Below are 26,850 nucleotides of genomic sequence, written 5' to 3' on the forward strand. Positions count from 1 at the left end.
TTTATTAATCAGATAATGACATGTCACCTTCTAATATCTTATCTAGATATTAAATGTACCCCAAATAAATACCATGAATTGCAGAATAAACAGAATTCTGCAGCATGAAAAGACCTTTGAGATCACTGAGTCCACCCTCTGAGCTGGACGTTCTCCTTGCAAGGACGAGTGTCCAACGCACTCCCACAAAGACAGGAGGAATAAATTCAGTTTATTTCTGGTTATTATTCCACGATTAAAACAATTCCACCATTTTAATCATGGAATCATTGATAGGTACCAAAGTAATCCAGCTTTTAGATAATGGAATCATTGATAGGAACCAAAGTAATCCAGTTTTTAGATAAATCTGAGACGAGCTTACTTCAGGGGAAGATTTTTGATTTAAGGTTGTAGTTCCTTAACATTTCTTTGGTTAAACTGAGCTATGATAAGGTCAGATAAGTGTGTCCCAGTGAGTTGCAATTACTGCAAAGGCTCGTTATGAGTAATTAACACGTTTTTTCCTTGCCCTGCCAGTGCCACTGTCCCACAGGAGGTACGGCCAGGAGGCCCTGCCCGAGGCCTACCCCGGCTGCACGGCGCCTGTGCCGGGCCGCTACAAAGAGGAGCTCTACGACCCTTCCCTCATGAAACCCAGCAAAGCAGAGCCCAGGCTGCAGCCCCACGCCCACCTCATCAAAGAGGAGAACAAGCTGCCTTTCACCAGAGACCTGCCAGAGAAAATGCCTGCCAACGAGGCCTCCTTCTCCAGCGCCCTGCTGCCCAAATCCGAGTGCTGCCAGGCCAAGGCCGTGGGACAGCTCGGCCACCTGCTGCCCGTGCCCTCGGTCTACGAGCAGAGCAGGAGGATTTGTGTCAAAGAGCCCAAATTTGGGCACGTCAGCCACCACCCAGGCAGCCTGGAGGAGCTGGACGAGAGGATGAGCGCCAAGCTGGACCACGAGGCCGACGGCGAGCGGCTGATGGAGGTGAGGCCCTCAGGCCAGGTGCCCTTCGTGCTCCTCAACTACCACCACGTGCTGGCCAAGCACGGGGCCTTCCAAACCTCGCCCTGCACGGCCGCGGGACACGCGGGGGAGAATTGTTCCTACAGCTCCGAGGAAGTCAACGCCTTCCTCTACAAAAACCAAAGCCCCTCCTCGGCTTCCTCGCCAGAAACCCACAAGGAATCTGCACTGCCCCACTACATTGGGACCTCCGTCATCATCGCCAACGGCAGGTGACGGCAGCACACGGCGGTTCTGTGTTCAATGAAGAAGCCAAACTGTAAGGATTTGCTTAAAAAAAAGGAAAAAAAAAATAAAGCATGAGGAAACAGAGTGACATTTACTGAGCAAAGCTGGAGGGACAAAGTGGTGAAGTTCCAGTGGGCAGGAAAATCCCTCCGTCCCTGCCGTGCTTCGGTGTCCCAGCCAGGGACAAGCCAAGTTCCAGATCTTATTTTTGTTATTTCATAGTGTGCAGCAGAAGGAAATGAGAGGTGTAATATGCAGAGATTTATATGAAGAACTTTTTTTTTTTTTTTCCTTGACCCTTCCTTAAAATAAACTCAAGATTTTTTTTTTTTTTTTAAATCATTATCATAAAATATGCATTCTAGTTTAGGGTTTTTTTGACAAATTGTGTGAAACCTCGCATCAAATCTCCACCCAACCCCCTGACACATGGACTTTGTTGAGAGAGTGGTGATTTTGAACAACCACAACACAGCTGCCCTACCCAAACAGGGAAAAAAAAAGCTTATTTATTAATTACCAAAAAGTTTTAAAACTGAATAAATCAACCCTACATTTGATTTATTTAACAGAGATTTCAGTGTTCTGAGATTGTTGCCACCACCATTTATCTTGACAAGGGACAATATGACAAATTAATAGGTACAAAGATAGGTATTACAGGGTTACAGGTCTTGTCATGGCAAATTGGGACAAATTATGGAGCAGGAACTAATTCCCCACAAATAAGAAAAGGAAACTCCTAAATCCTGTGTTTCCCTGGGTATTCTGGGGGAAGCCTGTGCAGATTTTCAACCCAGCCAGTCACAAATACATCTTAACAACAGCACCAGAAATGTTTTCTTTATAGTCAAGAGAATAATGAACATTTCTGCCTTATTTTGAACTTACCAGCAGAATGGCGAGCTTTGAAAATTCCAGCTCTTAACACGCTGAACTTCCTCCAGCATAAATCCTGTTGTCAGCACAAAGGTAGGGCTGGAATTCCCTGCCTGGAGCACTTCACAAATCCCAAAGAGCACATTTGAAACGCTCACACTCGGCCCAGCCAGCCAGGAGGAGATTTTCACCCCTTTATTTTTAATTCTTTGCAGAGGATGGAGCTGTGGGAGTGACAGCACTCAGCCCAGGGTGGTTCTCAGCCATTTCCCCAAATATTGGGAGAGGATAAAACAACAAAAGTCTCCCTAAACAATAAATGTGGCTCTGGATCTCACTCAGCTCCATTTCTTACATCAATTCAAGCTTAATTCAGAATTTTTCAAACTTTTTCTCATCAGACTCTAAAGAGAACTTCACTGAAAGACCTTGAGCACCCTGGGATGGTGGAAGGTTCCCTGGATGAGCTTTAAGCTTCCTTCCAACCCCAACCATTCCATGATTCTTTGAAGGAAATTCTTCCCTGGTTTGTGTAATATGGAAAAAACCCCTTGCTCATGGATTGCACCTTGTCAGAAAAATCAGAATGCAATACTCAGCCCTAAAATTCCATGTTTTCTACGCAGCAATAATTCATCCCAGAATGGTCTGGGTTGGGAGGGACCTCAAAGCTCATCCAGCATTTCCAAGCTCCTGAAATGGGCAGGGAATTTTCCATTAGAGCACGGAAATAAAGTTATTCCTTTCTGTGCATGAATATTTATTGCTCCGAGTACACAAAAATACTTTAAAAGCTTGACAACAACATTCAGTATTTTTTTTCATTGCATCCCATTAGAGGTTAACAGAGAAACCTTTATTGAACTTGAGCTGAACACTCTCAGTTGTTGCTTTCAATCGTATGAAAAATACATTTTGTATTAAACGGAACAAAAAAAGCCAAATCAGTGATTACAAAAAAAAACCCAAAAAAAGAACCAAACCAGCAGAGTCACTCCCTGTGTAACCCCTCAAGTTTGGAGAAGCTGGCAGCTCTCCAGAAAAGCTCTAAATGCAGATGGTGATGGTGCTGACCCCACAAACCAAAGCCAGGAGACACCGGTGGCTTTCCCAGCCCCTGCTCCCCATCAACGACCCCAAATCCCCAAAAGATAATTACGGCTTCATTCTGTCCAATTTAATTACAGCCACGCCCCACCAAGCAGCCACTGGCACGGTTGGCATCATTGAACAGAAACCTGATGCCCAACCCTTCTCCCTCATTAGTGGCACTGCTGAATTTGGGTGTTCCCGCAAGCCCCGCGCGCTGTAAAAACACAAAAATTGGGGTTTTCGCTTGAGGAAAAACACCACTGATATTTTTCCAGCTCGAAAATATTTTTCCACCTTGTTATTTCCGCTTCCAGGCTTTATTCCAGCAGAGGAGGTGTTCCATCATCCCGCCCCAGGTGTGTGAGGGGAGGTGATGCCCTGGTTTGGCCACAGGAAATTTCCCTGCCAGGAAATAATGAACCAATTAAGAGCTCCCAGCTGATAATGCGGGGGAAGGTGCAGAAAAGATGGCAAAACCAAATGTGGAAAAGGATTTTTTTTTTTTTTTTTCTCCTGCCACTCTCCAAATTTTAAACAGCAATTCCATGTTCCTATCTTGGGAGTGAATTACATTGGGAGAAAAATAGGATTTTTTTTGGTCAGTTAAATTGCAGATGTTCTCAGGAAAATCCTAGTGCAGAACAGGGCACTGCCATCATGGCGGCAGTGTTTGAATAATGAAAAGTGGTTTTAATAATGAAAGGTGTTTCTAATAATGAAAAATGTTTTTAATAATGAAAATGTTTAAATTATGAAAAAAAAATGATGGCACTGAAGGGGAATGTGAATTGAAATATGCAAAAAAACCTCATTTCTCTTTAGTGTTTGAGCCACACCTTTGTACCGAGACTTCACAAAATTTTAACTTTTTGGGGTGTTCAGACCTGGCAAGAAAATCATGGAAAATGGGAGGAAGAGAGTGAAAGAGGGAATATTTTACCAAAATTATAGAAAATTTGGGTTGGGAGGGACTTTCAAGATCTCATTCCAGCCCCCTGCCTGTCAGGGAATCTTCCCCCAGACCCAGGTGAAGCTGCAAAAGCGAATCCCACAGCGAGGTCTCCAAGTTCTGGAAGCAATGGAAATGAAAGAAGGTGAAAAATGCACAGATCTGTCCCCAGCCCTCTGTGCCCTGGGATTTGAAAAATGCAATTTAAGGAAATTGTGCTGAATTTGAGGAAATTCAGCACAACAGGTGCAAAATTGGGGAATTCATCCCTGAAAGTGCCAATGGATGGGAAATCTGCCAGAATTTCTCCAGAAATCTCAAGCCAGGACATAAATTCTTTATTTTCCAGCATTTCAGTCACACTTGAAAAATGCCACAGAGGAAATGTTGTAATTCCAGTTCTTTCCTGAAGGTTAGATTTTGCTTTTTTTTTTTTTTTTTTATATGATGCAGATAAAAGCTATTTGGCAAGTGTAGGTGAAGAAGCACGCAACCCAACCAACCTATTCAAGCTCAGAATTATATATGTATTCCCAAAAAATGTAAAGCATTTTTGCTTATTTATTATGTAAAACAAAACTGTTAAAATGTTAATAAAATCCTGTAGCCAAAGGAAAACCGAGTTGAATTTATCTTTTTTAAAAAAAAAAAATACAGAACAAAGAGTATTTCACAAAGGACAATGGTGCATATTTGAAAATTTATTTCAACTGTGGCATGTTCTATATTGACAATTAATGTACTATAAAATACACAGAGAGTTTTTAAAATTTAAATGCATTTTAAAAGAAGACACTTGGAAAATGAAAATGCAAATAACACAGAATCACTGGTGAGAAACTCAACACTTGACAATTCTTCCCTGCAGTTCTTTTTTTTCTCCATCATTTTCTGACCTCTGCCTTTTGCTGAGCCCAGATTTAATTTCTTTGGTGTCTGATCAAGGCATTGCATCCCCACCACCACTTAGCCATGCAAATAATGCTTTTTATCAAACCAGTCACCCCCAGGAACCAGCACAAATCTTTCCCCTGGCAGATTATTTTGATTGTAGTTGCAAAAAGTAATTTTATTTTTTTTTTTCAGGCTGCTGATGCAGCTGAATCAGAGAAAGCAAAAAAAAACCCACGAATTTTTGCACAGTGAAGCAGCAGCATAAAGAATTAAATGCTTTAATATTATTTCCAGGTAATAGCCCTTGATTTGCTGGATATATTAAAATAAAAAAAAAAGAAAAAGCTCTGAAGTCTTATAAAAGCTTTACTAGAAGCAGGATGTGCTGCCGGGCCTCTGAAATGTGAATTACATTATTACTTTTTCAAACCTTTGGAAGCAGCTTTGTTGCTGACTGGGCACGACCCACCCCGGACTCGCACCCGTGCCAACACACCCAGAAGTTTTCCTATCAATAAACAACCCCCACAAATGTTTTCACCATGAGAAATGCTCTACCAGAGCCCAGCAGGGGAAAAAAAATTTAAAAAAAAATAGAAATAGGGACATGGTAATAAATGGGTTTTTTTGAAAGCACTTCATCAAGAAAATAGTTTAAGATATGAGCTCAGCTTCACAATGGAAGAGGTGTTTTACTAATCCAGACAGCGAAATGAAACATTTTCAGGGATTATTGCTGGGCCTGGAGCCGGCTGGATCTCCCCAGCCCACACCACATCTGTCATGGAGAACACGGAAAAACAGGATTTTCCTGCAAAAACGTTGGGGCAGAGCAAGCGCCAGGGATTTCTCCAGGGATCTCATCCTGCTGCTCTCTGTCCCATGGGGATTCTCCCTGTCTTTGGTTCCGAAGGAAAAGCCACAAATCCTTCACCCCAACCCAGGAGACGCCACAAGAGGCCACGGAAAAGGCAAAGTGGCTCCCACAGGGCTCTGGCACATCCAGGTTTGGGCAGCTCTCCCCCGTGGAAAGGAAATTCCACCCCAAATTTCTTCCCAGTGCAAAAATTTTGGGAATAACCTGACAATTCCCAGGAGAACAGAACCAGCCCATCGCTAAGGCAGCTCCAAAAGGACCAACAGCGACCAGGAAATGTTGCAGAATTTAAAAAATGCTAAAAAAAATCCAAGTCCCTCTGCTGTTGCTCAGCTTTACAAACTCATTCTGCCCTTCCAAAATTCCCATGTTTTACCCTTTTCCCCATCTTTTTTTGTCCCTGCTGAAGGGAAAAGGAAGTTTTTTGAGGAAGCCACTCAAGCCCCAGCCTGAGGCACGACCTGGCTGCTGAATCCCTGCGGGCACTTCCCAGCCTGTGTGGAACAGGAACAAAACCCAAAAGGCAAATCCTAAAGGCAATCCCTACAGGCAAACCCTAAAGCTGAGACGCTTTCAGCTACAAATTCTGGCTGAAGGTGAAGTTTGGTGAAACTTTGTTTTTGGAAAAGCAGCACCAGAGCTCAGCTTTGCTGCAGTTGGCTCGTGAAGGAGAAGGCAGAAAATAAATGAGGATGCAGCAGGAAGATGTGAGTGTGCATGTGCACATCCATTTTTTAATAAATCTATATATAAATGTTTTTTTTCTTTTTATTGAAGATTTATTAAGCCAGACTCGAGTCTCAGTTGATCACAACATGCATTAATATTGAATTCTGATATCAAAGGCAGCTGCCAAACCTTCTCAGCCCAAAGCAGTTTTGAAAGCATCTGGTGGGGAGAAGCCAAACTTGGTGCATCGTTTAAATTATCATTTTAATTATGGCAATTAACAGCTCTGTGCAGCTCTAGGAGATGCTGGTGTGCAGCCTCATGTGATTTGGATCATGGGGGAAAAAAAGAAAACCCAGCAGGGTTTGGACAATCAGGACAAATCTTCTGTGAGATGGAGCATGAAATCCTAAATTTAACAGGGACAATTTAATTTCTCCTCTTGCTGCCAAACCACCTAAACCCTAATATGTGAGGATTGGTCAAAATTACCATCACAGACAAGTTTCCTTGGTTTAAGACTTCTTGGCTTTGGAGCTGAAACAATCTAAAATGTTTGGGTTGTTTATGAGGTGAACTTTAACCTGAAAACCCCATTTCTGGCTAGAAGACAGGAGTTTCCTTTCTGGAATTTCCAATCTGGCTGATCCACCATGGAAAAAAAAATATATATATAAATTAAGGTGGCCACATCACACCTGGGACAGAATTGTTTGGGGAGCTGTGGTGGCCAAATCTCCTTGGGAGAAAACCCCACCAAGCTCCCCGTGGGAGCTCCAGGAGAATTCCCAGGGTGCTCTCCCACATGGAAATGTGCAGGCTGCCCCAAAAATAAGCTGTTTTCAGGCCAGCAGGGGTTAAAGCTCTTGGTTTTAGGGCTTAGCAGCAAAACCAAGGATTGGGATTGGGGTGACAAAAGGGCTGTGGAAGGGAATTTGGGCACGGAGGAACGGTGTGATTTCTGTTTCTCAATGGAATAGCTGTTTGCAGAAGGGAATTTGATTTATTCCCTTTATTTATTCACTTAACTACATTGAGATAATGATAAAATTACCACTGAATTCTGAATTAGTGGCAATTATAGAATTTATAAGTGGTAATTGCAGAATCCCATCCCCTGAGATGGGATTCTACAAAAACCTGGGTGTGACACTGCTCCAGTGGGTTTTCCTTCCCAAAACCCCTTGGAAAATCCCGATTTAAAGGCCAGGTGAGATGATTTTACTCAGATCCAGGTGACTGAGGAGAGCAGAGTGCAAATCCCTTGGATAACCCAGCACAGCTCCTCAGTGCTGATGGAAAACTCTCCCAAAAACTCAAGGCAGCCATTGAAGAGTTGCAGACCTGAGATCAAAGCACAGGTTGGTAAATTATTGTAAAGGTTCTACACAGAGAAGAACCAAATCAGGATCTTCACCCAGACCTGGAATTAAGCACAGTGGTGATCCCAGCAATTCAGGAATATGTGATGTTCCAGCTGGTTTTAGTGCAGACAACACAGAAAAACAGGATTTAGTTAAAAAAAAAAAAAAAAAAAAAACCAACAAAAAACAAAGTAAAAAAGTTAATATTGTCCTGCACTGTGCTAAATCACACAGAAACCAAATAAAAAGGAAATGTTGAGCACTTCAGTCTCTCCAGTACAGGGTGGAGAAAATTGTGTTCACCACAAATATTCTCTCCAGTACAGGGTGTAAATGAAGACAAAGTTCTGTTCCCACAAAGAACAGATCCTTACAAAGAGCGGCAGCAGAGGTGAGTTTTAATGTTAATGAACAGAATAAAGGCCTTCAGCTGTGAGATCACCACCCCTCCTCAGCTGCCGACCACGGCAAACACAAAAACCAGGCGGCAAAGGCGAGCAGTGAGTTGCCCTCAGAGGCCGCAGCGGCGGCCCCGGAGCCCCGTCAGTGCTTGGGCACGATGAGGTTCCGCAGCATGTCGAAGGAGTTGCCGTCGGGGTGCACGGACTCCACTCCCCCGCCCTCCTGGTGCACCTGCAGGAAGCCAAAGTCGTCGATGCCGACGATCCAGGCCAGGGGCCCGTCCTCGCTGCGCAGCCTCACCCGCTGCCCGCTGCAACACAGAACCGTCAGTGCTGCCCTGGGGGGGCTGTGCTGGCAATGGGGCACACACACCATTTATGGGAAATCCTTTCCTTAGGGTTTTCCTCCTGAGAAGCTGAGAGGCCTCAGGAATGAAATGTGAGCATTGATTATCTGCTGCTGTGGAATGCAACAGGTGCCTCTGGGATTGGCCTCATGTGGTTGTTTGTAATTAATGGCCAATCACAGCCCAGCTGGCTCAGACTCTCTGGTCAGTCACAAGATTTTATTATCATTCCCTTCCTTTCAAGCCTTCTGATGATATCCTTTCTTCTATTCTTTAGTATCATTTTCTTTTAATATAATATATATATATATATATATATATATATATAAATTTTTCTTTTAATATAATATATAATAAAATTAATATAATATAATATAATATAATATAATATAATATAATATAATATAATATAATATATATTTTAGATAATGTATCATTTTCTTTTAATACAATATAATATATAATAAAATCAAGATAAAAATTTAATATAATATATCACTTAATATATATAATTATATATATTCTATATGATAATATAAATAATATATACAAATAATAATATAAATAATATGTATAAATAATATGTATAAATATATCATTTAATAATCTGTATTATTAAATTACATATTTATATATATATCATTTAATGTAATAGATATAATGTAATTTAATATATATTTTATATAATATATAATTTTCTTTCAATATAATATAATATATAATAAAATTAATATAAAGTTTTAATATATCATTTAATATATATTATTATATATATTTTTATATGATAATATAATATATAAGTAATAATATAAATAATATATAAATAATATATAAAATAATATATAAAATTATATATATGAATATATAGTTTAATAATATATATTATTAAATAATATATTTTTATATAATATATATCATTTTCTTTTAATATAATATATATCATAAAATAATAAATGGGCCTTCTGAAACATGGAGTCAGATCCTCATCTCTTCCCTCATCTGGGACCCCATGGGATGGGGCTGGGACACCGCCCTGACACACAGGGAACAGGCACTGCTCTCACTCTGGCAGTGCTGCTTTGTATTACTGCATTTTTATTTTATTTTATATTTTATTTTATTTTATTTTATTTTATTTCCCTAATAAAGAATTGTTGTTCCTATTCCCATATCTTTGCCTGAGAGCTCCTTAATTTCAAAATTATAATAATTCAGAGGGAGGGGGTTTACCTTTTCCATTTCAAGGGAGGCTCCTGCCTTCCTTAGCAGGAGCTTTCCAAACCAAGGCAGCAACTCATGGACACTGAGCAATTAAAACTGATGCCTTAAGATTTTATCTTTTCTATTTTTCCAATCCTGCACTGAGTGCATAACTCTAACTCCTTATAAAGTGTCAGTTACTGTCTCCACATTTTGGTCAGACCAAACAATCTCCCCAGGCCTGAGGCCCAAGGACACCCCACAGCCTCAGGCCCTGAAAACACAAACAAAAGTGAATTGGGGGGAGCAAACTGGGGGTGAATGACTTCATTACCTGAAGCTGTAATTGCAGAATTAACCGCTGGTATGTAAATGACCAAACTGATAATTGTGTGAAACTCTGGTGAGCATTGTCCAGCTTGGGTGAGGCCTCTGGAGGCTTCTGAGGGCCCCGGGTGTATCTGTGGGGCCTTTAATGAATACCTGCTCTTATTCTCTTCATCTTGGCTAGCCTCTGCTCTAGGGAGCCACTCCAAGGCATCAAAATCACCTCAGAGGAGTCAATCAGGATCATTAAAAGGATCATGGAAAGGTTTGGGTTGGAAAGGACCTTAAAGATCATTCTAAACTCTCTCCACCGTCCCAGGCCACTCCAGGCCCCAATGTCCATCCTGGCCTTGGGCACTCCAGGGATCCTCAGGGCTTCAGCACCCTCACAGGAAAGGCTTCACCCTCTAACAGATTATTTCATTTCCCACCTCACTGGTTTTCTGCACAGAATGCCTTTCAGCAGCATTTTCTACCTGCTTTAATTTCCCTTTGTGGAATGGACAGAGTTGGAGTTAATCCAAACAATCCATTGTTTTTTCCTCCTAGAAGCACAGCAGCTTCATCCATCTCAACCCAAATCATTCCAAATTGGCTTTGTTTGGGGATGATACATTTAAAATACCTGGAAGTATTCTTCAACTCAGGCTTGTCACTGATTTATTATGTGCTGCTTTAATTCTCCCTTAAAAATGTGCATCCTGCTTGGGAGTGTATTTTAAACTATTCACTCATATTAAAGGGAATTTTGTGGAAAAAGACAAAATACCCACGAGTCCTTCCACCAATTTTATGAAAAGAAAGTTTGAGAATTCTTACCTGTGTACCCAGTACTTGTAGTACTGGGGCAGAACTCCATTGGGCCCCTTCTCCTGGAACAGCTCAATGAGCCTCTCCAGCACAGTCACAGTCCTCGCAATGAGGCAATCTGCACTCAGAGCCCTCAGCTCCGTCCCCTCTTCCCTGTTAAACTTTGCTATGAGGTCATTGATGCAGATGGTGGGGTTGCTGTTATTCACATTAAAGCCAAAGCCTGCAGAAGACAAAGAGGAGGACACAATCAAAGAGACAAACTCTCTGTTAGCACCACAGCCAGATTTAATTCACCTGCTCCCCGCAATCATCCCTCAGGATGGCTCCCAGAGCTGGTCTCATTCAGTCTCTCACACTTTTGGAACTTCCTTCTCCTGTAAATACAATTCTCAGCTCAGATTTTGCTCTTTGTCCTCCTCAGAGTCACAGAGGCAAATCCAGCAGAGCCTTCCAACCCCACCAGTGAGGGCTGGGAGAGGACACGCTGCCCCCTGGTTCCAGAACCTTCCATGTGAGCCATTCCCGCGCTCCCTGGAAGGCGCTCAGCCCACTCAGAGAACAACTGATCCCACCTAAGATGGAGTTTGATCCCAAAACTCAGCTCAGAGCCCTTTCTGCTTCCTGCAGTGAGCTCAGTGCCCTTTCCAACCCCCAGACCTTGCACTCGGCTGATAAAGCCTCGCTTGGCTTGCTCAGGAAAGCCCAGGAGATTTGATTTTAACTTTGTGAGACTCCAGTTTGCCTAATCCATCTCACCACAGCATATCCTTTAGAAGCCTCCAGCCTCTCGCTGAGATTTCTCCAGCTGCAATTCCCAAACTCTGAGTTGGCAGAATGCCTCCCTTGTTTAAATATGGCTCTTGGGGCCTTTTCTGCAGCCTGCTGAAACAGCCTGCCAGGGATGTAAAGAACTATATTGTATTACCTGTTTATTTTTTTCTCCTAATAATTTGTTTTTTTTTTTTTATTTTCTTCCCTCAGACATTTGGGATAAAACTCCCTGTCTGTCAATCAGGTTTGGGCATGATGCAGCTCTGTTTGCAAGGAGATGTCTTGATCTGTAAGTTTGCTGTTCATAATTCATAATTTGTGTTAATTTTGAGAAGGATCCCTTCAGTGAAAAGGAGTTTAACAAGTCAGGGAATGAACACAAAACAAGGCACAGTGATCCCAACACACCAGTGCTGTGGAAATGAGCTGAAATTTGGGTTTACTGGAAAGAGATAAAGGAAAATGAACTGGAAAATGCAACGAGCTGTGCCAGCAAATCCCAACGCAGGTGTCTGCAATCCAATGTGAGGGAACAGAGACAGCGCTGAGGGGTCACAGAGCCTTGGGGTCCATCAGGATCCCTGCTCAGCAATCCAAAAGTGGGACACAGCTGAAGCCCCAACACCTGGGAAGGAACAGGGCCAAGGGGAGAAGGCAGCAGGAAATTGGAAAGCCACGAGGGGCTGGGGGCTCGGGGGGCACCGTGCAGTGTCCATGAGAGAGGAGAGCCCTCGGCAGCGCTGACGTGGCTGCTGATGGATGTTCCAGGGTGGCTCCACGAGGAGCTGGATGTGCCTGAGCAGAGCACAGCGGGGTTTGCTCGCTGGCTGCCCCCTGCATTCCACGGGCGCTTGGCCCTCACATCAATGGCGAACGTTCTCCTCAGAACTCCTCCTCCACAAGTTGCACCGTAAAGTTCTTCCATTTTAAACTCCAAATTGGAAAAAACCCCAGGTTTTTGGGGTTTTTTTTGGTTTTTTTTTTTTTTTTTTTCCCCAAACTGTGTTTGAAAGTCTCAGCGTGAAGCGTTGTCACCTGCAGGGCTTGAGCAGTGGAAATTCAGGTTTGTCTTTGATTCTCCTGAGCTCCTCCTTGGAGCAGTGAAGCCACAGAGATGATCCTTGGTTTCCATCATTGTGACCGTGCTCACTGGGGTTTTCAGGTGAGGGAAGAGACGAAAATGTTGACTCCACGTTCAGAAGGCTTGATTCATTATTTTATTATATATGTATTACTAAAAAGATGTATACTAAAAAGAAGGAAAAGTTTAATCTCAGAAGGCTGGCTAAGCTGAGAATAGAAAGGAAAGAATGAATAACAAAGGTTTGTGTCTCAGACAGAGAGTCCGAGCCAACTGGGCCGTGGTTGGCCATTAATTACAAACATCCAAGATGTGCCAATCACAGATGCACTGGTTGCATTTCACAGCAGCAGATAATCAATATTTACATTTTGTTCCTGAATCTTCTCAGGAAGCAAAAATCCTAAGAAAGGATTTTCATAAAAAGATCTCTGTCACACACCATTATCCTCATTTCTGGGTGGTCCTGAGGGATGCCATGGGAAGGGCGAGCTCAGTGCCTGGAGGTGGCACTGAGTGCTCTGGGCTGGGGACAAGGTGGGCACAGCTGGCACTGCATGGGCTGGCAGGGCTTTGCCAACCTCAGGGATCCTGGGATTCTGCCCAGGAAAGGATCCTTTGGAAGAGGGGAGATGGATCTGACACATCTTTCTGGCTGGGGAACTGAATCCCATCACTCCTACCAATCCCAAAGCTTCAATGTCATGAGGGCCCTCTAGGACTCCCAGTAAAACACAGCACTGGAATTATGGAAAACATCCTTGGATTCACATGGAGCAAGGAAGTTTCAATTTGAAAATCTCCCAGCTGAAAACAGACTGATAAAAACAGGCATTTATCTCTACCTCAGACCTTCCAGAGGAATATCAGAGAGAATGGATACAGAAAATCTCCACTTGAATTGGAATGTTTTGATGTTCTGGGTTAGAGTGGAAAGGTCCAACCCAAGCATGTGAAGTGCTTAAAGAGATACTTGATATAATGAACTCTTTTTGGATGTATTCCTGCTTTCCTTGTGTTAACCAGGCTGTAGGAAAACATGGAAGTTGTAAATGGCTGAAGGGGCACAGAGAGATTTCTAAAGTTTCTGTGCAATTTCCATTCTGTTCGAGTCCATTATTTTCAAAATGAAGGGATAAAATGGAACAGAAAATGTCCTGTCTTGGCACGTTTCACAGAAAAAGATGATTTCTTCAACTCTTTTCTACCTTGCACCTCTAAAATCACAGAATTTTGACAGAAACAACACCATGACCACTCCACCTTTGCAGGATATTTACTTGTGCTATATTCAAATAGCAAATATCATCTTTTTCTTTACTTTGTTACACTTGCTAGGGAATTTCTTTCAATTTTCTAGACTTAGCAGAGACAATCATTTTTGGAACCAGAATCTGGAAAGTTTCTCAGTAGATCTGGGATGCTTAGGGGAAAACTTCCTTATCACAGAGCAGGATGATTATCAGACTAAAGATGACAAAAACATCTTAATAATTAAAAAATGAAAAAACATTGCTCCATGCATGTAGCTCTTCTTTTGATTTTAAAGGCATGTTCTTCATTTAACTATTTGTCATGTTCCAAAAAATCCATAAATTGGGAAAAAAGGATGGAGTTTTCAGTATATTCCACATAAATCAAGGAGGACAATTCCCCTCTCCCATGAAATGCTCTTCCTTTGAACTCTCCTACACCAACCCAGATGCTTGCATTTATGTTTTACTTGTCAAGCATATGGAGTTATTAAGAAGAATGAAAACATTTACTTTTTATGCTTCCTCTGGGTTGAATGTTGTGCTTTATTTCCTTATGCCTGCTGTCATTATTTGTTCTCATCGTTGCCATTTTTACTGATACAGACACTGATAACAAAATCCTCCAGAAAAAAACAAAAACCAGCAAAAAAAAGCTTCAAAATAGACATTTACCAATGAGAATATGAAATGTTGTTTCAATGAGTGTTGAGTTTACCAGAACCCCACCAATCTTCATCAGGTCGCTGTAGTAAATATCGTTTGGCCACTTCACTCGCAGCTCGATGTCCTGAAGAAACAAAAGCAGATATTTAGAGACATTTATGGCTCATTCATCACCCCATAATCTGCAGAGAATCCCAGAGTGGGATTCTTTGGGGTGGAAGGGACCCCAAAGCCCACCCAGTGCCCCCCCTGCCATGGCAGGGACCCCTCCCACTGTGCCAGGGTGCCCAGGGCAGATCTGCTGAACCTGAGGGGACATCAGCCCTTGGCAGGGGGGCAAAACAGAGTTAAAGGTTTAGAATCAATCATGGTACACCAAGAAAATCTTAAAAATTATCAAAAACTCAGTGCTTGAATTTCCCCTTTGGACACCTTTGTCCGTGTCATGCCAACTGCAGCAGCCATGGACAGTGGGATGATCTGCAGAGTGATGGAATCATGGAATGGGTTGGGTTGGAAGGGATCTGAAAGATCACCCAGTGCCACCCCTGCCATGGCAGGGACACCTCCCACTGTGCCAGTGTCCAGCCTGGCCTTGGGCACTGCCAGGGATGCAGGGGTGGAATTCCATCCCAGCCCTGCCCACCCTCACAGGGAAGGATTTTTTCTCACCATCCCACCCAAACCTGTAATTTCTCAGTGTGCAGCCATTCCCTGGGTGCTGTCCCTGCATCCCCTGGCAATTGTCTCTCTCCAGCTTTCCTGGGGCTCCTCCAGGCCCTGCAAGGCCGCCCTGAGCTCAGCCCAAAGCTTCTCCTGTGCAGGTGAGCAATGCCAGCTGTGCCAGCCTTTCCTGCCAGCAGAGCTGCTCCATCCCTCTGCCCATCCTGGAGCCTCCTCTGGGCTCTGCAGCAGCTCCAGCTCCTCCCTGTGCTGGGGCAGCTCTGCAGGTGGGGAATCTCCTGAGCAGAGCAGAGGAGAATTTTCTCTACCTCTTTGCAAAACCCAAAGTGCTGCTGTCGACTGCTTCTCTTAATGAGAACCCACTGAAGTTCTCCACAAATGCTACAGAAAATGGAACCCTGCCTGAGGAACCTTGCAGGAACTGATGCCTCAGGTTTGAGCTTTTCTATTTTTCCCATTCTGTGCTGCTTTAGTGTGTGGGTCTGGGCTCACATTCAGGGATGGTGAGCTCTGTGCACAGAGCAGGGAGACAAAACAATTCCTGCTCCAGCTGGGCACCAAGGACAAATGAGCCAAATCTCAGCCCAGGAGCACAAACCCCGTGGGCTGGAGAGAGAAAAACAAGCAGGGTGGGACTGCCTGGGCTGAAGCTGGAATGGGACAATGAACTGCAAGGTGCAAATGGAGCAGAACTGATCCCAGGGACAGAGCCCGTGCCCGGCCGTGCATTTTGGGGCCATTTTGGTTCATCTTGGGTGCAGCCCTGGCTGGGCTCTGGTGCTGCCCAAGGTGCATCCATGGAGGAGATGCTATGAATAAATCCCTGCTTTATTCTGGAGCTCTGTCCAGCTCTGCTCTGGGTCAGCCTTCATAAGGCATCAGCAGCAGCCAAAGAGACAGCGACATCCTGAATTTCAGAAAGGAAATTCAGCAGACAGCAGAAATCCCAGCTCCCAACCACACAAACGGCTCAGAAATGTCCCAAAGCTGTCCCTGCTGGAAACACAAACTGAGCAGTGACAACATCCCAGCCCCACAGAGCAGCTTTTGTGCAAACCACAGGGCTGGGCTGAACTTTGCACTGGCTACTTGAACACAAAAAGAAAGCAAATGTGCTTCCTGCAGCTTGAAACGCTGCCCATGGCTGCTGCATCCCCAGGGGCAAATTAGGGAAGGCGCTCCAGGCCTACAGGAGTCGCATTCCCTCCCGTGGTAGGGGGTGAAATCCCTTTACAGGATGTGTGAAAGCTGCACCTGGGTCCGTGTCTACTTTTCTGACAGATTTAAAGGCCAGGGAGGAGTCCATGACACGTCCACTGACAGGAAATACTACCTGATTTTGCTATCAAAGCATTCTGAGGGAAAGTATCACCAGCTCCTATTCGTTATGGGAAAGAACTTGGCTCCCTGCGCTGGGGGAAGGATTTTAGGGCACTCTGGAGACGTGGGAGGAATGACACAGTGGAATGGTGCTCTCAGTGATAATAAAAGGGGGGAACACACACCTGTGGGACAGCAGACAGTAGCTCTGTGGCTGAAGTGACAACAGCAGCAAGAACAGCTGAGGCAGCTGGGTGTTCTCATGGCTGTTGTATTCGTGGGGTGTCCCCATGAAGGGAGGAATGATGGATCTGACTCCATGTTCTCAGAAGGATAATTTATTATTTTATAATACTGTATTATATTAAAGAATGCTATACTAACTATACTAAAGAATACAGAAAGGATACTTAAAGAAGGATAAAAAGATAATAATTAAAACTGGTGACTCTCTCCAGAGCCCTGACACAGCTTGGCCCTGATTGGCCAAAGAGTGAAAACAATTCACATGAAACCAATGGAACAATTACCTGTGGTAAACAATCTCCCAACACATTCCAAAGGAGCAAAACACAGGAGAAGCAAATGAGATGAGAATTGTTTTCCTTTTCTCTGAGGCCTCTCAGCTTCCCAGGGGAAAAATTCTGGCTAAAGGGATTTTTCAGAAAATGTGAATGCCACACATGACTTTGCCACGGAGTGGGTTCACCACACAAAATGTCACAAAATACGCTGGAAATGGAGCAATTCTTGTCTTCGCTCACTAGAGAAACATTCTGCTGTTCTCAGAATGGGAGAGCAAAGCATCCTCTTGATTTAAAGCCCATTTGCATCCTCAGCATTAACATCTGACAAGGAAACTTCCAACCGAGCCCTCAGATCTGCTCTGGGAGGACCCACAGCAAAGGCGTTGGTTACTGCTGGTTCAGCAGGGTCAGTAATTGTGGCCATCCTAAAAACCATGAATGGTGATAAACTGAGCCATGGACTTCTTGGAACCAGGATGGGCAGAGGATGGAGCAGCTCTGCTGGCAGGAAAGGCTGGCACAGCTGGCATTGCTCACCTGCACAGGAGAAGCTTTGGGCTGAGCTCAGGGCGGCCTTGCAGGGCCTGGAGGAGCCCCAGGAAAGCTGGAGAGAGACAATTGCCAGGGGATGCAGGGACAGCACCCAGGGAATGGCTGCACACTGAGAAATTGCAGGTTTGGATGAGGTGGTGGGAAAAAAAATCCTTCCCTGTGAGGGTGGGCAGGGCTGGGATGGAATTCCACCCCTGCATCCCTGGCAGTGCCCAAGGCCAGGTTGGGCACTGGCACAGTGGGAGGTGTCCCTGCCATGGCAGGGCTGGCACTGGGTGATCTTTCAGCTCCCTTCCAACCCAACCCATTCCATGATTCCATCACTCTGCAGATCATCCCATTGTTCATGGCTGCTGCATGAACAGTGTTATGACATGGACATGAGGAAAGGCCCTGCAGGACTTGAGTCTAAAGGGGAAATTCAAGCACTGAGTTTTTGATAATTTTTAAAATATTCTTGGTGTAACATGATTGATTCTAAACCTTTAACTCTGTTTTGCCCCCCTGCCAAGGGCTGATGTCCCCTCAGGTTCAGCAGATCTGCCCTGGTCACTCTTTACTCTCCAAATGTTCAATAGAGCACACACATTATTAATCCACATTTTTCACATCAATATTTAGAACTTCAGTCACCTTTTTCCTCTTGAATGGAATAAAATTTAAAACTGCCACAGTACATCAGGGCAGGCACACAGCAGCAAAACCACCTCCATTCATAATTCAGCTCCCTCCCCAGCCATCCCCATGTTTTATAAAACTAACTCTTGTCCCTTCGTTTTTAAGTGGTCAAATTATCCACTCCAGCCAAATGTTTTATATTGCAAATTTTTGCCCTGAAGCATTTTGTTTTTTGCAGTCAGGTTATGAAGCACTGAATTTAGAAGGGTTTAATAGAAAGGCTGACAGACCCTAAACTCCAGCAAAGCTACTGGGTGCCACGATAATAAAGTTCATGTGTAAATGTGTATAAGTCATTGATTTTCTGTAATATAGGAAACATATGCTTTAGTTAACTACTTCTGTAAAATACCAAAGTTTTATAGTTAGCAAATATTAGGAAATGGTAACATTAAAAAGGAGATATATGAGGTGATAAAGAAGACTGGTTCTTCATTTTAATACTGATGACAGGACACTTGATTCCCTCTCGAGAGCAATTCTCCTCAGTTCTTGCTTTAGAAATCAGTTTTCAACCTTAAACAAGGCTTGGAAAAATCCTTTAAAAGGGATAAAGTGACCACTGAAACAGCCCCAACAAAAAAGCAGAAAAGGATTTGTCAGTTTTATTCATTTTTCCCTCCTCCTTATTCTCCTTCAAAATCAAAACAAATCAGCTCCATTGTTGGGCAAACAAAATTGACTTTTCTTTACTGCTGAGGATTGAGGCTTAAGTTTCATAAGATTTAGAGTGAAATGAGTGCAGTGCATTTGATCAGCTCTGTAAAAGAACATTCACCCTCTGGATATTGGATTTCTCCAAACATATCAATAACCAAACATTAGGAATGTTAAGTTTAGCTTCTTTTTAAGAACTGAATTATGCATTCAGCCATTACCCGCAGAAAAGCCACAGCTAAAATCTGAATTTAGTGGAGATGGAAGCAGGGATTGTGAGATGAGTTAGGACATACCTCATACCCTGGGATGGATCTGACTGCCTCCACCACTGCCAGGGACACCAGGTGCTGGATAAATGGAATTCTCTGGCCCAGGTTGGAATGCAGAGGGATGGAGAGGTGCAGAGTGGACAGGGCACAGCCCATGGGGCTGAGCCAAACGTTCCCACCACGGCCTGGGCAGGGACAGGAAAAAGGAGAACTTCAACTCAAGAAAAGAACATTTATAAAAAAGATCATTTTGTGAATTTATAAAAAAGATCACTTTGTAGATAACAACTAAGGAGAAAGATTCAAAGGTATCCATCCGAGAATGTACCAGAAGTTCCTTTAATGCAACCAAACCAATTTTCCAAACCAACTGGTTTCCAAACCAATTTTGAAAGAAAAAGGGTTAAACTGCAAAGCTTTTCCTTCAAAAAAAAAATTGGAATTTTTAAAAATATTCCCATCCCTGTAAGTGTTCAAGGCCAGGTTGGATGGGGCTCTGAGAACCTGGTTTGGTGGAAGCTGTGGCAGGGGGTGGAACAAAATCATCTTTAGGGTCCCTCCCAACTCAGGCCATTCTATAATTCTGTAATTCTTTAATGTCCCTCCCAATTCAGGCCATTCTATAATTCTATAATTCTTTAAGGTCCCTCCCAACCCAGGCCATTGTAGAATTCTGTAATTCTTTAAGGTCCCTCCCAACTCAGGCCATTCTATAATTCTGTAATTCTTTAAGGTCTGTCCCATCTCAGGCCATTCTGTAATTCTTTAAGGTCCCTCCCAGCTCAGGCCATTCTGTAATTCTGTAATTCTTTAAGGTCCCTCCAACTCAGGCCATTCTATAATTCTGTAATTCTTTAATGTCCCTCCCAACTCAGGCCATTCTGTAATTCTTTAAGGTCCCTCCCAGCTCAGGCCATTCTGTAATTCTATAATTCTTTAAGGTCCCTCCCAACCCAGGCCATTCTATAATTCTGTAATTCTTTAAGGTCCCTCCAATTCAGGCCATTCTATAATTCTATAATTCTTTAATGTCCCTCCAACTCAAGCCATTCTGTAATTCTGTAATTCTTTAATGTCCATCCCAACTCAGGCCATTGTAGAATTCTGCAATTCTTTAAGGTCCCTCCAACTCAGGCCATTCTAGAATTCTGTAATTCTTTAATGTCCATCCCAACTCAGGCCATTTTATAATTCTATAATTCTTTAAGGTCCTTTCCAACTCAGGCCATTCTGTAATTCTTTAAGGTGCCTCCAAACTCAGGCCATTCTATAATTCTATAATTCTTTAAGTTCCCTCCCAACCCAGGCCATTCTTTAATTCTGTTATTCTTTAATGTCCCTCCCAACTCAGGCCATTATATAATTCAGTTCTGAGCTTCTGAAGGACAAGCTGCTGCTCAATTTCCCAGCATGTCCCAAATCCCCTGCACCCAGGATTTTCCTGCTCTCTGCTAACAGACACATTTTAAAGATCTTGCTTTGTTCAGGTGCAAAAGCATTTCTAAAAATGCTCTGTGTGCACCCAGAAATGCGCCCAAACCCTGAACCACCCTGCGCTGAAAGCAGGGAATCATCTCCTCGTGGATTTGTGCTCGGAAAAGCTCCCTGGGCCACACACTCTGCTCTTGCAGCAGAATAAATGCGGCTTTCAGGGAAGCGCCAGCATTTTTCTGGGCAGGAAACACGACTTGCTCACATTTATCTGCTCGGGCAGGTCCTTCAGACTCAATCTCGAGCCCCAGCCCTGCTCCAGCTCACCCGGTTTCAGTTTCCATCTGGAGCTCTGATTTGTGTTACACCGAGTGTGGCGATGGCAGCTTTTTTGTGACTGGCAAAACCTTTTTTTGGCAGGAGCCAGGAGACCGTTAAATCATTTCTGCAAAAGCCACCAAACATCCTGAAAATGTTTACTTTGGTCTCTTGTTAACTTTTGGGTTTTCAGTTTGAATCCACAGTTTGAGCAGGATGAGAAGAGGACAGGCTTATTCTATGGATTATATTATCAATAATGTAGCTCAAAATGCTCTATTTTGTGTATTTAATACACATTTATGAGAAAAACAAGGAGATTTACTCACCTTTCCCTTGTGTTTGTCGAACAGCCACTGCTATTAAACCCATCTCCTCAGGCAAGTCGAACATTAACCTGCCAATTAGGGAAAAAACCAAAAACCCCACATGCTTATCAGCTAAAACAGTAAGCTACATTCATGAAAATCAAGGCTTAAATATCAGGTAATATTTTATGTTAACGTTGCACCACCATTATTTCAGTTAACATTTAATCCTGATCCAAACCCATTAGAATATTAAAAAAATGATTGGCTGAAAAAACGATAATGTAAAATATTATTTTATCTGAAATAAGTCAGAGCTATACTTCATTTCAGTTCTGATAACCCAGGTTTTGTATTTCTTCACTTCTTCCTCAAGTGCTCATTTTTTGGGTGTCCCTATCCTCAGCAAGTGACAACCAGCAATTCCAAACATTTGTTTCTACTTACAGCGAATTTTTGTTCTTACTACAAAATATAAGAGCAGCAGTTTCTGATTATTTAGAAAACCAATATGGTGGCAATAAAGCCGTTTAAAAGATACACTATCCCCTGAGAACTAATTATGATTTAACTACAGTAAATAAATCTACACCTTCTGAGAGCTCTAGAGAACACTGGCTTATTTTAGGCTTGTGTTCTGCTTTTAAAATAGTTTCACTTAAAAGAATACTAACTTTCCTCTGGGGATAAGTAGAAAGTGCACTTTAACACCACCAAATGAGTCAATGCTACACTTAAAATAAAAAAAAAATTAAAAAAAAAAAGAAAAGAAGAAAAAACCCTACTGTGAGAACTTTGTTCAAGCCACTTTTAAACAGATCTGAACTGCACCACGATCCTCCTCCATTTCACATTTTCAGGGTTCTTTCAGAGATAAAACATATTCAAGATGTTGCCCGTGAGCTAAGCCCAAAAAGGGATGTCTAGCCCACAAATCTGCTTCTCCCACAGGCACAAACACCATGTTGTTCATTCCTACAAAAGCAATCTTGTCTCAGGGGTAAGGGCAGCCCAAAGCAGAGCAAAAAGCACCATTCACAATGATTTCCTGTGAGAAATGGATTTGTAAAAAATTTCTAAAATTTGATAGAAAGTTTATGTATTTTTGTGTATTTGTAATACTGAGAGAAGGTGTAAATAAGTTTTAAAATATGGTTTTGTAAAATGATTAGGTACTTTAGAGAATTAGAACCGCGAAAGATGCATTGTAGTAAGGCTATGTAAGGACAAAATACAGGTAATTGGTGTTAGAAGTAACAGTAGTATTGTGTGGTAAAAGTTAGTAAGTTTAAATAAATAATAGTTATACGTTTAATTAAAAACATTTATAAAGGATTGTAATTAAGAAACAGGTTGGCTTCTGATAGAATGGCACTGAGCTTTACATCTCTTGTATGTCACTATTCGAGACTCATAATAAAATAAAATCTTTTTAAACATCTCTCAGTTGGCTTGTCTCTGTAAAAGCTGAGAAAACCAACAATTTCCCCTGAGTTTCAGAGGGGTTTGGGAGCTGGTTCAAGCTCTGCAATTGAGGAGGTCCCACAGAGACACAATTCTTGGTGCTGAGATGAGGAACCATCCATTGCTCCTGCTCCACACTGATAACAACGAGACATCAGCAACTCCTGGGGCTGTGGCAGCACCAGAATGCAAGAAACCCAGAGATTTCAGAGATTTTTAAATGCCTGACTCAATTTAGGTTAGAAAAATGGTTTTTATGGAAAAAGTAATCAAGTTCTGGAATGGCTGCCCAGGGAGGAGGTGGAGTCCCCATCCCTGGGTGTGTTTAACAGAGCCTGGATGTGGCACTGGGGGCCAGGGTTCAGTTGGGCTGGGTTGGACTCGATGGCCTTGGAGGTCTCTCCCAACCCAGGGATTCTGGAATTCTGAGATTCTGCTTTCATGGTGATGAGGTTATTGGAATGCCCAAGCAAAGTCTGGATCACAAATGCCTTCGCAAATTAAAAATCACAGAATCCTGGAATGGTTTGGGTTGGAAGGGACACACAAAGCAGCAGGAGCTGGACCAGGCCCCACAATGTTTTCCCACATTATTCCTGAGTCATGGAGATGCCATCAAAGGCCAACAGCCAGAAAATCTCTTTGCCAGTCACTTTCCATGGAACACACCTTGGGAATTGCCTCCTTTGGACACTGTGGATCACTTGCTGAGACAAGGCCCACCAATCTACCACCTTTAGCAGTAAATTTTTCCTCGACACTAAATCCCAAAATCATCATGATTGGAAGAGCCCTCCAGGATCACCCAGTGCCATCACCCCAATCCCTGTCCCCAAGGCCACATCCAGACTGCTCTGGGACAATGCAGTGACTCCAAACCTCCCTGGGCAGCTCAGCCCAAGGCCTGACCACTCTGTGAGGGACAAAAATGTCCCAAAGCTCCACAGAAACCTGAACAGAGACTCTCAAATGCTCCCATCTCACAGAGATCCAGAGGACAGCCAGGAAAAGATCCACCAAAGGAATTTGGGTGATGATTTTTTGTTCAGTTTCACAGGAAATGTTTTAAAAAACCTGAGCCTGCCCTGGTGCCATCTGAGGCCATTTCCTCTCCTCCTTTCCCTGCCCCTCCTGTCAGGAGCTGTGCAGAGCAATGAGGTCCTGCCCTGAAGGTGGAGTTTACAAAGTGCTGGATCTTCCCAGAATCCCAAAATCAAGGCTGGGAAAACCCTTCAGGGTCACCCAGTGCCACCCCAGCCCCACCAGCACCACCCCAATCCCTGTCGCCAAGGCCACATCCAGACTGCTCTGGGACAATTCAGTGACTCCAAACTTCCCTGGGCAGCTCAGCCCAAGGCCTGACCACTCTGCCAGGGAAATTTTCTGTGCCAGTCTCCAACCTGAGCCTGCCCTGGTGCCATCTGAGGCCATTTCCTCTCATTTTTTCACTTTCCCCAGCCCTCCCTCACTGCCCCTCCTGCACTGAGCTCCCCCTGATCCCCTTTTCTCCAGGCTCAGCCCCCCCAGCTCCCTCAGGATTTGTTTTCCAGATCCTTCCCTTCCCTGGACACACTCCAGCCCCTCAGGGGGAAAATCCCCCAAAAGCCCAGGAGGTTTCATCCCTGTCCTCTGGGAGCAGCCTGATTACAACACCAAGCCCATGCTTTTGCAACATAAAAATCCAATTTAAACTTGGACACACAGTCAGGAGGAAATTACAGGCTTTGTTGAAACACACGGATTTCTGCTGCTCCTCCATTCATGTATCTGGTTTTAAATAATGAAAAAAAATCAAAATAAAAATCATGTGCTGGCTATGAGGGGAGGGAGGAAAATAAACAGAGCAGGAAAAAAAGCTAATTAGGAATGCAAAACACAGGCTTCTGCAGCAAAGAGATACAATTAGGAGAACGGATGATGCAGACTTGGCAGCAGGTAACACCTTATTACATGGACAGGCTGAGGCTGGACTTCCAAGGGTCACAAAGAAATTCTTTAAAGGACACAGCATGGGGAAGTTGTTAATTCCCACACTGATGCACCCAGAGACACACAGATTGATTTTTTTTGCTACTTCCTGAGATTGTGCTGGAATTAACATGAAGGCAATGATAATAAAATTCTCCACACAGCCTCCCTCCGCTTCAGAGCTCTGAGCATGGTGTGTCCTTGTTGGTTTGGTGGGGGTTTTTTTCTTCTCTGGGAGAAACAACTTGGATTTTCCTTACCAGAAAGATTAACTGTACGTGCACTTTTTTACATATTGACTTCCCTTCTTCTCTTTCAACTTAATCAGTTGCAGACTTAACAATTTCATTTTTCTGCAGAGTGGCTTCATCACAGTGCTCACCACATTTTCCCCATCCATGAAATATTTTCCTTCAAGAAATTATCTTTTTTTATATTTTTTTTTGTGCTCTCTAACCATCATGATGAGTATTAATTCCAAAAACCAGAATGAGATATAAGATTATGGCAACATGAAAATAAATTTAACCATCAGGAAGAATATCAGATGACATCTCTATGATCATAGAAGATGATACTGGAATTTTATGTAAACTTTTCTTTTTTTTGAGCATTTTTGTGGTATTTTCCAAAATGTGAGCAAGGCACTTTTGGCATTCAGCTGAAACAGTGAGAGGTTCTAGCGGAGTTTTTATACAAATACCCTCCTCCCCACCCTGCAGCGCATATTATGAGTGCTGACAAGAGTAATAAACAATATTTAATTATTTTACAGAAATTCCAAGTGTAAGGAGGGCTCTCCTGCCAACACCACGACTTTTCATCCTCCATGAACATAAAGTGGGAACTGAAACCCCCAAAACCACGTTTGCCTAATGTTAACGGCCATAAATTTCATTGATGTCGTGGGTTTAGGGTTGAAACTCCCATTAAAGCATCCCGCTGTGTTACAGCATTGCAGAGGCATTTCCACAGCCAGCAGAGCATTCCAGATGTTCCAATACCTGGGCACAGGAGCTTTGGCCCTTCCCTTCCAGCTCCTTGCCTGGAAATCTCACTCTCAAAGAGGTTGTTTATGGAGGATTGCAAAAGCAACACAAACAAACAAAAAAACCCAAAAAACCCAGAAACAAAACCAAAAAAAACCCACAACAAAACCACAAAAAAACCCAAACCCTTTCAATTTTAGTCAAATCAATGAATTCCAGAATTATTATTTAGGTTGGTGGGCCACACTTAGAGGAGAAGGCACCATGAATGAGAGTAGGTTTGGATTAGATATTGGGAAATAAAATTTTTCTGGGAAGGTGGGGAGGGCCTGGAAAGAATTCCCAGAGCAGCTGGGGCTGCCCCTGGATCCCTGAAGTGCTCAAGGCCAGGTTGGAGCAATTGGACAGTGGAAAATGTCCCTGCATCATGCCATGGATGAAATTAGATAATTTTTGATGTCCCTTCCAACCCAAACCATTCTATAACTCTATCAAATATAAAATAAATGTTATTATTGACCCCAAAGCAGCAGTTTCTGTGAGTGACACCACACTGGGAATCTGCCAAAAGCCACGAAATCAGGAAATGTGGGAAAGTTTTGAGGGTGAACAAATCCTGGATTCAGTTTATTCAGGCACCTGGTAGGTGGAATTTTATGGGTGACATCTCTGAGGGACAAAGGAGCTCAAAAGATCTGATCCTTACAAATTCCCTCAAAATAACCCTGTGACAATCGTGAGGAAAAGAAGGAAGTGAACAGAGGCTGCTTTGGCTAAAAAACAGAATCCAAGAGGGTAAAAAATGTCCAAAAAAAGATGGAAGCAAGGAGCAATGCTACCAAGGAGAAATGCAGAAATATG

General features: G+C 43.1%; 2 protein-coding genes across 5 annotated transcripts in view; one reads left to right on the top strand and one right to left on the bottom strand.

Annotated features, from left to right (window-relative positions):
* Window positions 1–4,776, top strand: part of SIM2 (SIM bHLH transcription factor 2) — a 73,611-nt gene extending 68,835 nt beyond the window's left edge. Inside the window, exon 11 of the mRNA XM_074533901.1 lies at window positions 520–4,776. Within this exon, the coding sequence (XP_074390002.1) occupies window positions 520–1,226 (707 nt within the window). The 3' untranslated portion in view covers window positions 1,227–4,776. The remainder of the gene's footprint in view (window positions 1–519) is intronic.
* Window positions 4,777–4,843: 67 nt separating this feature from the next.
* The window catches only part of HLCS (holocarboxylase synthetase), a 146,770-nt gene continuing 124,763 nt past the window's right edge, over window positions 4,844–26,850 (bottom strand). For all 4 annotated transcript variants that reach the window (XM_074533894.1, XM_074533893.1, XM_074533895.1 and 1 more), the window contains 5 exons: window positions 21,590–21,657; window positions 19,536–19,696; window positions 14,831–14,945; window positions 11,057–11,270; window positions 4,844–8,674 (listed from right to left, as the gene is read on the bottom strand). In XM_074533894.1, coding sequence (XP_074389995.1) covers window positions 8,506–8,674; window positions 11,057–11,270; window positions 14,831–14,945; window positions 19,536–19,696; window positions 21,590–21,657 — 727 coding nt within the window. In that variant the 3' untranslated portion in view covers window positions 4,844–8,505. The remainder of the gene's footprint in view (window positions 8,675–11,056; window positions 11,271–14,830; window positions 14,946–19,535; window positions 19,697–21,589; window positions 21,658–26,850) is intronic.

The sequence above is a fragment of the Zonotrichia albicollis genome, chromosome 2, assembly GCF_047830755.1.
Source record: "Zonotrichia albicollis isolate bZonAlb1 chromosome 2, bZonAlb1.hap1, whole genome shotgun sequence".
Taxonomy (NCBI): domain Eukaryota; kingdom Metazoa; phylum Chordata; class Aves; order Passeriformes; family Passerellidae; genus Zonotrichia; species Zonotrichia albicollis.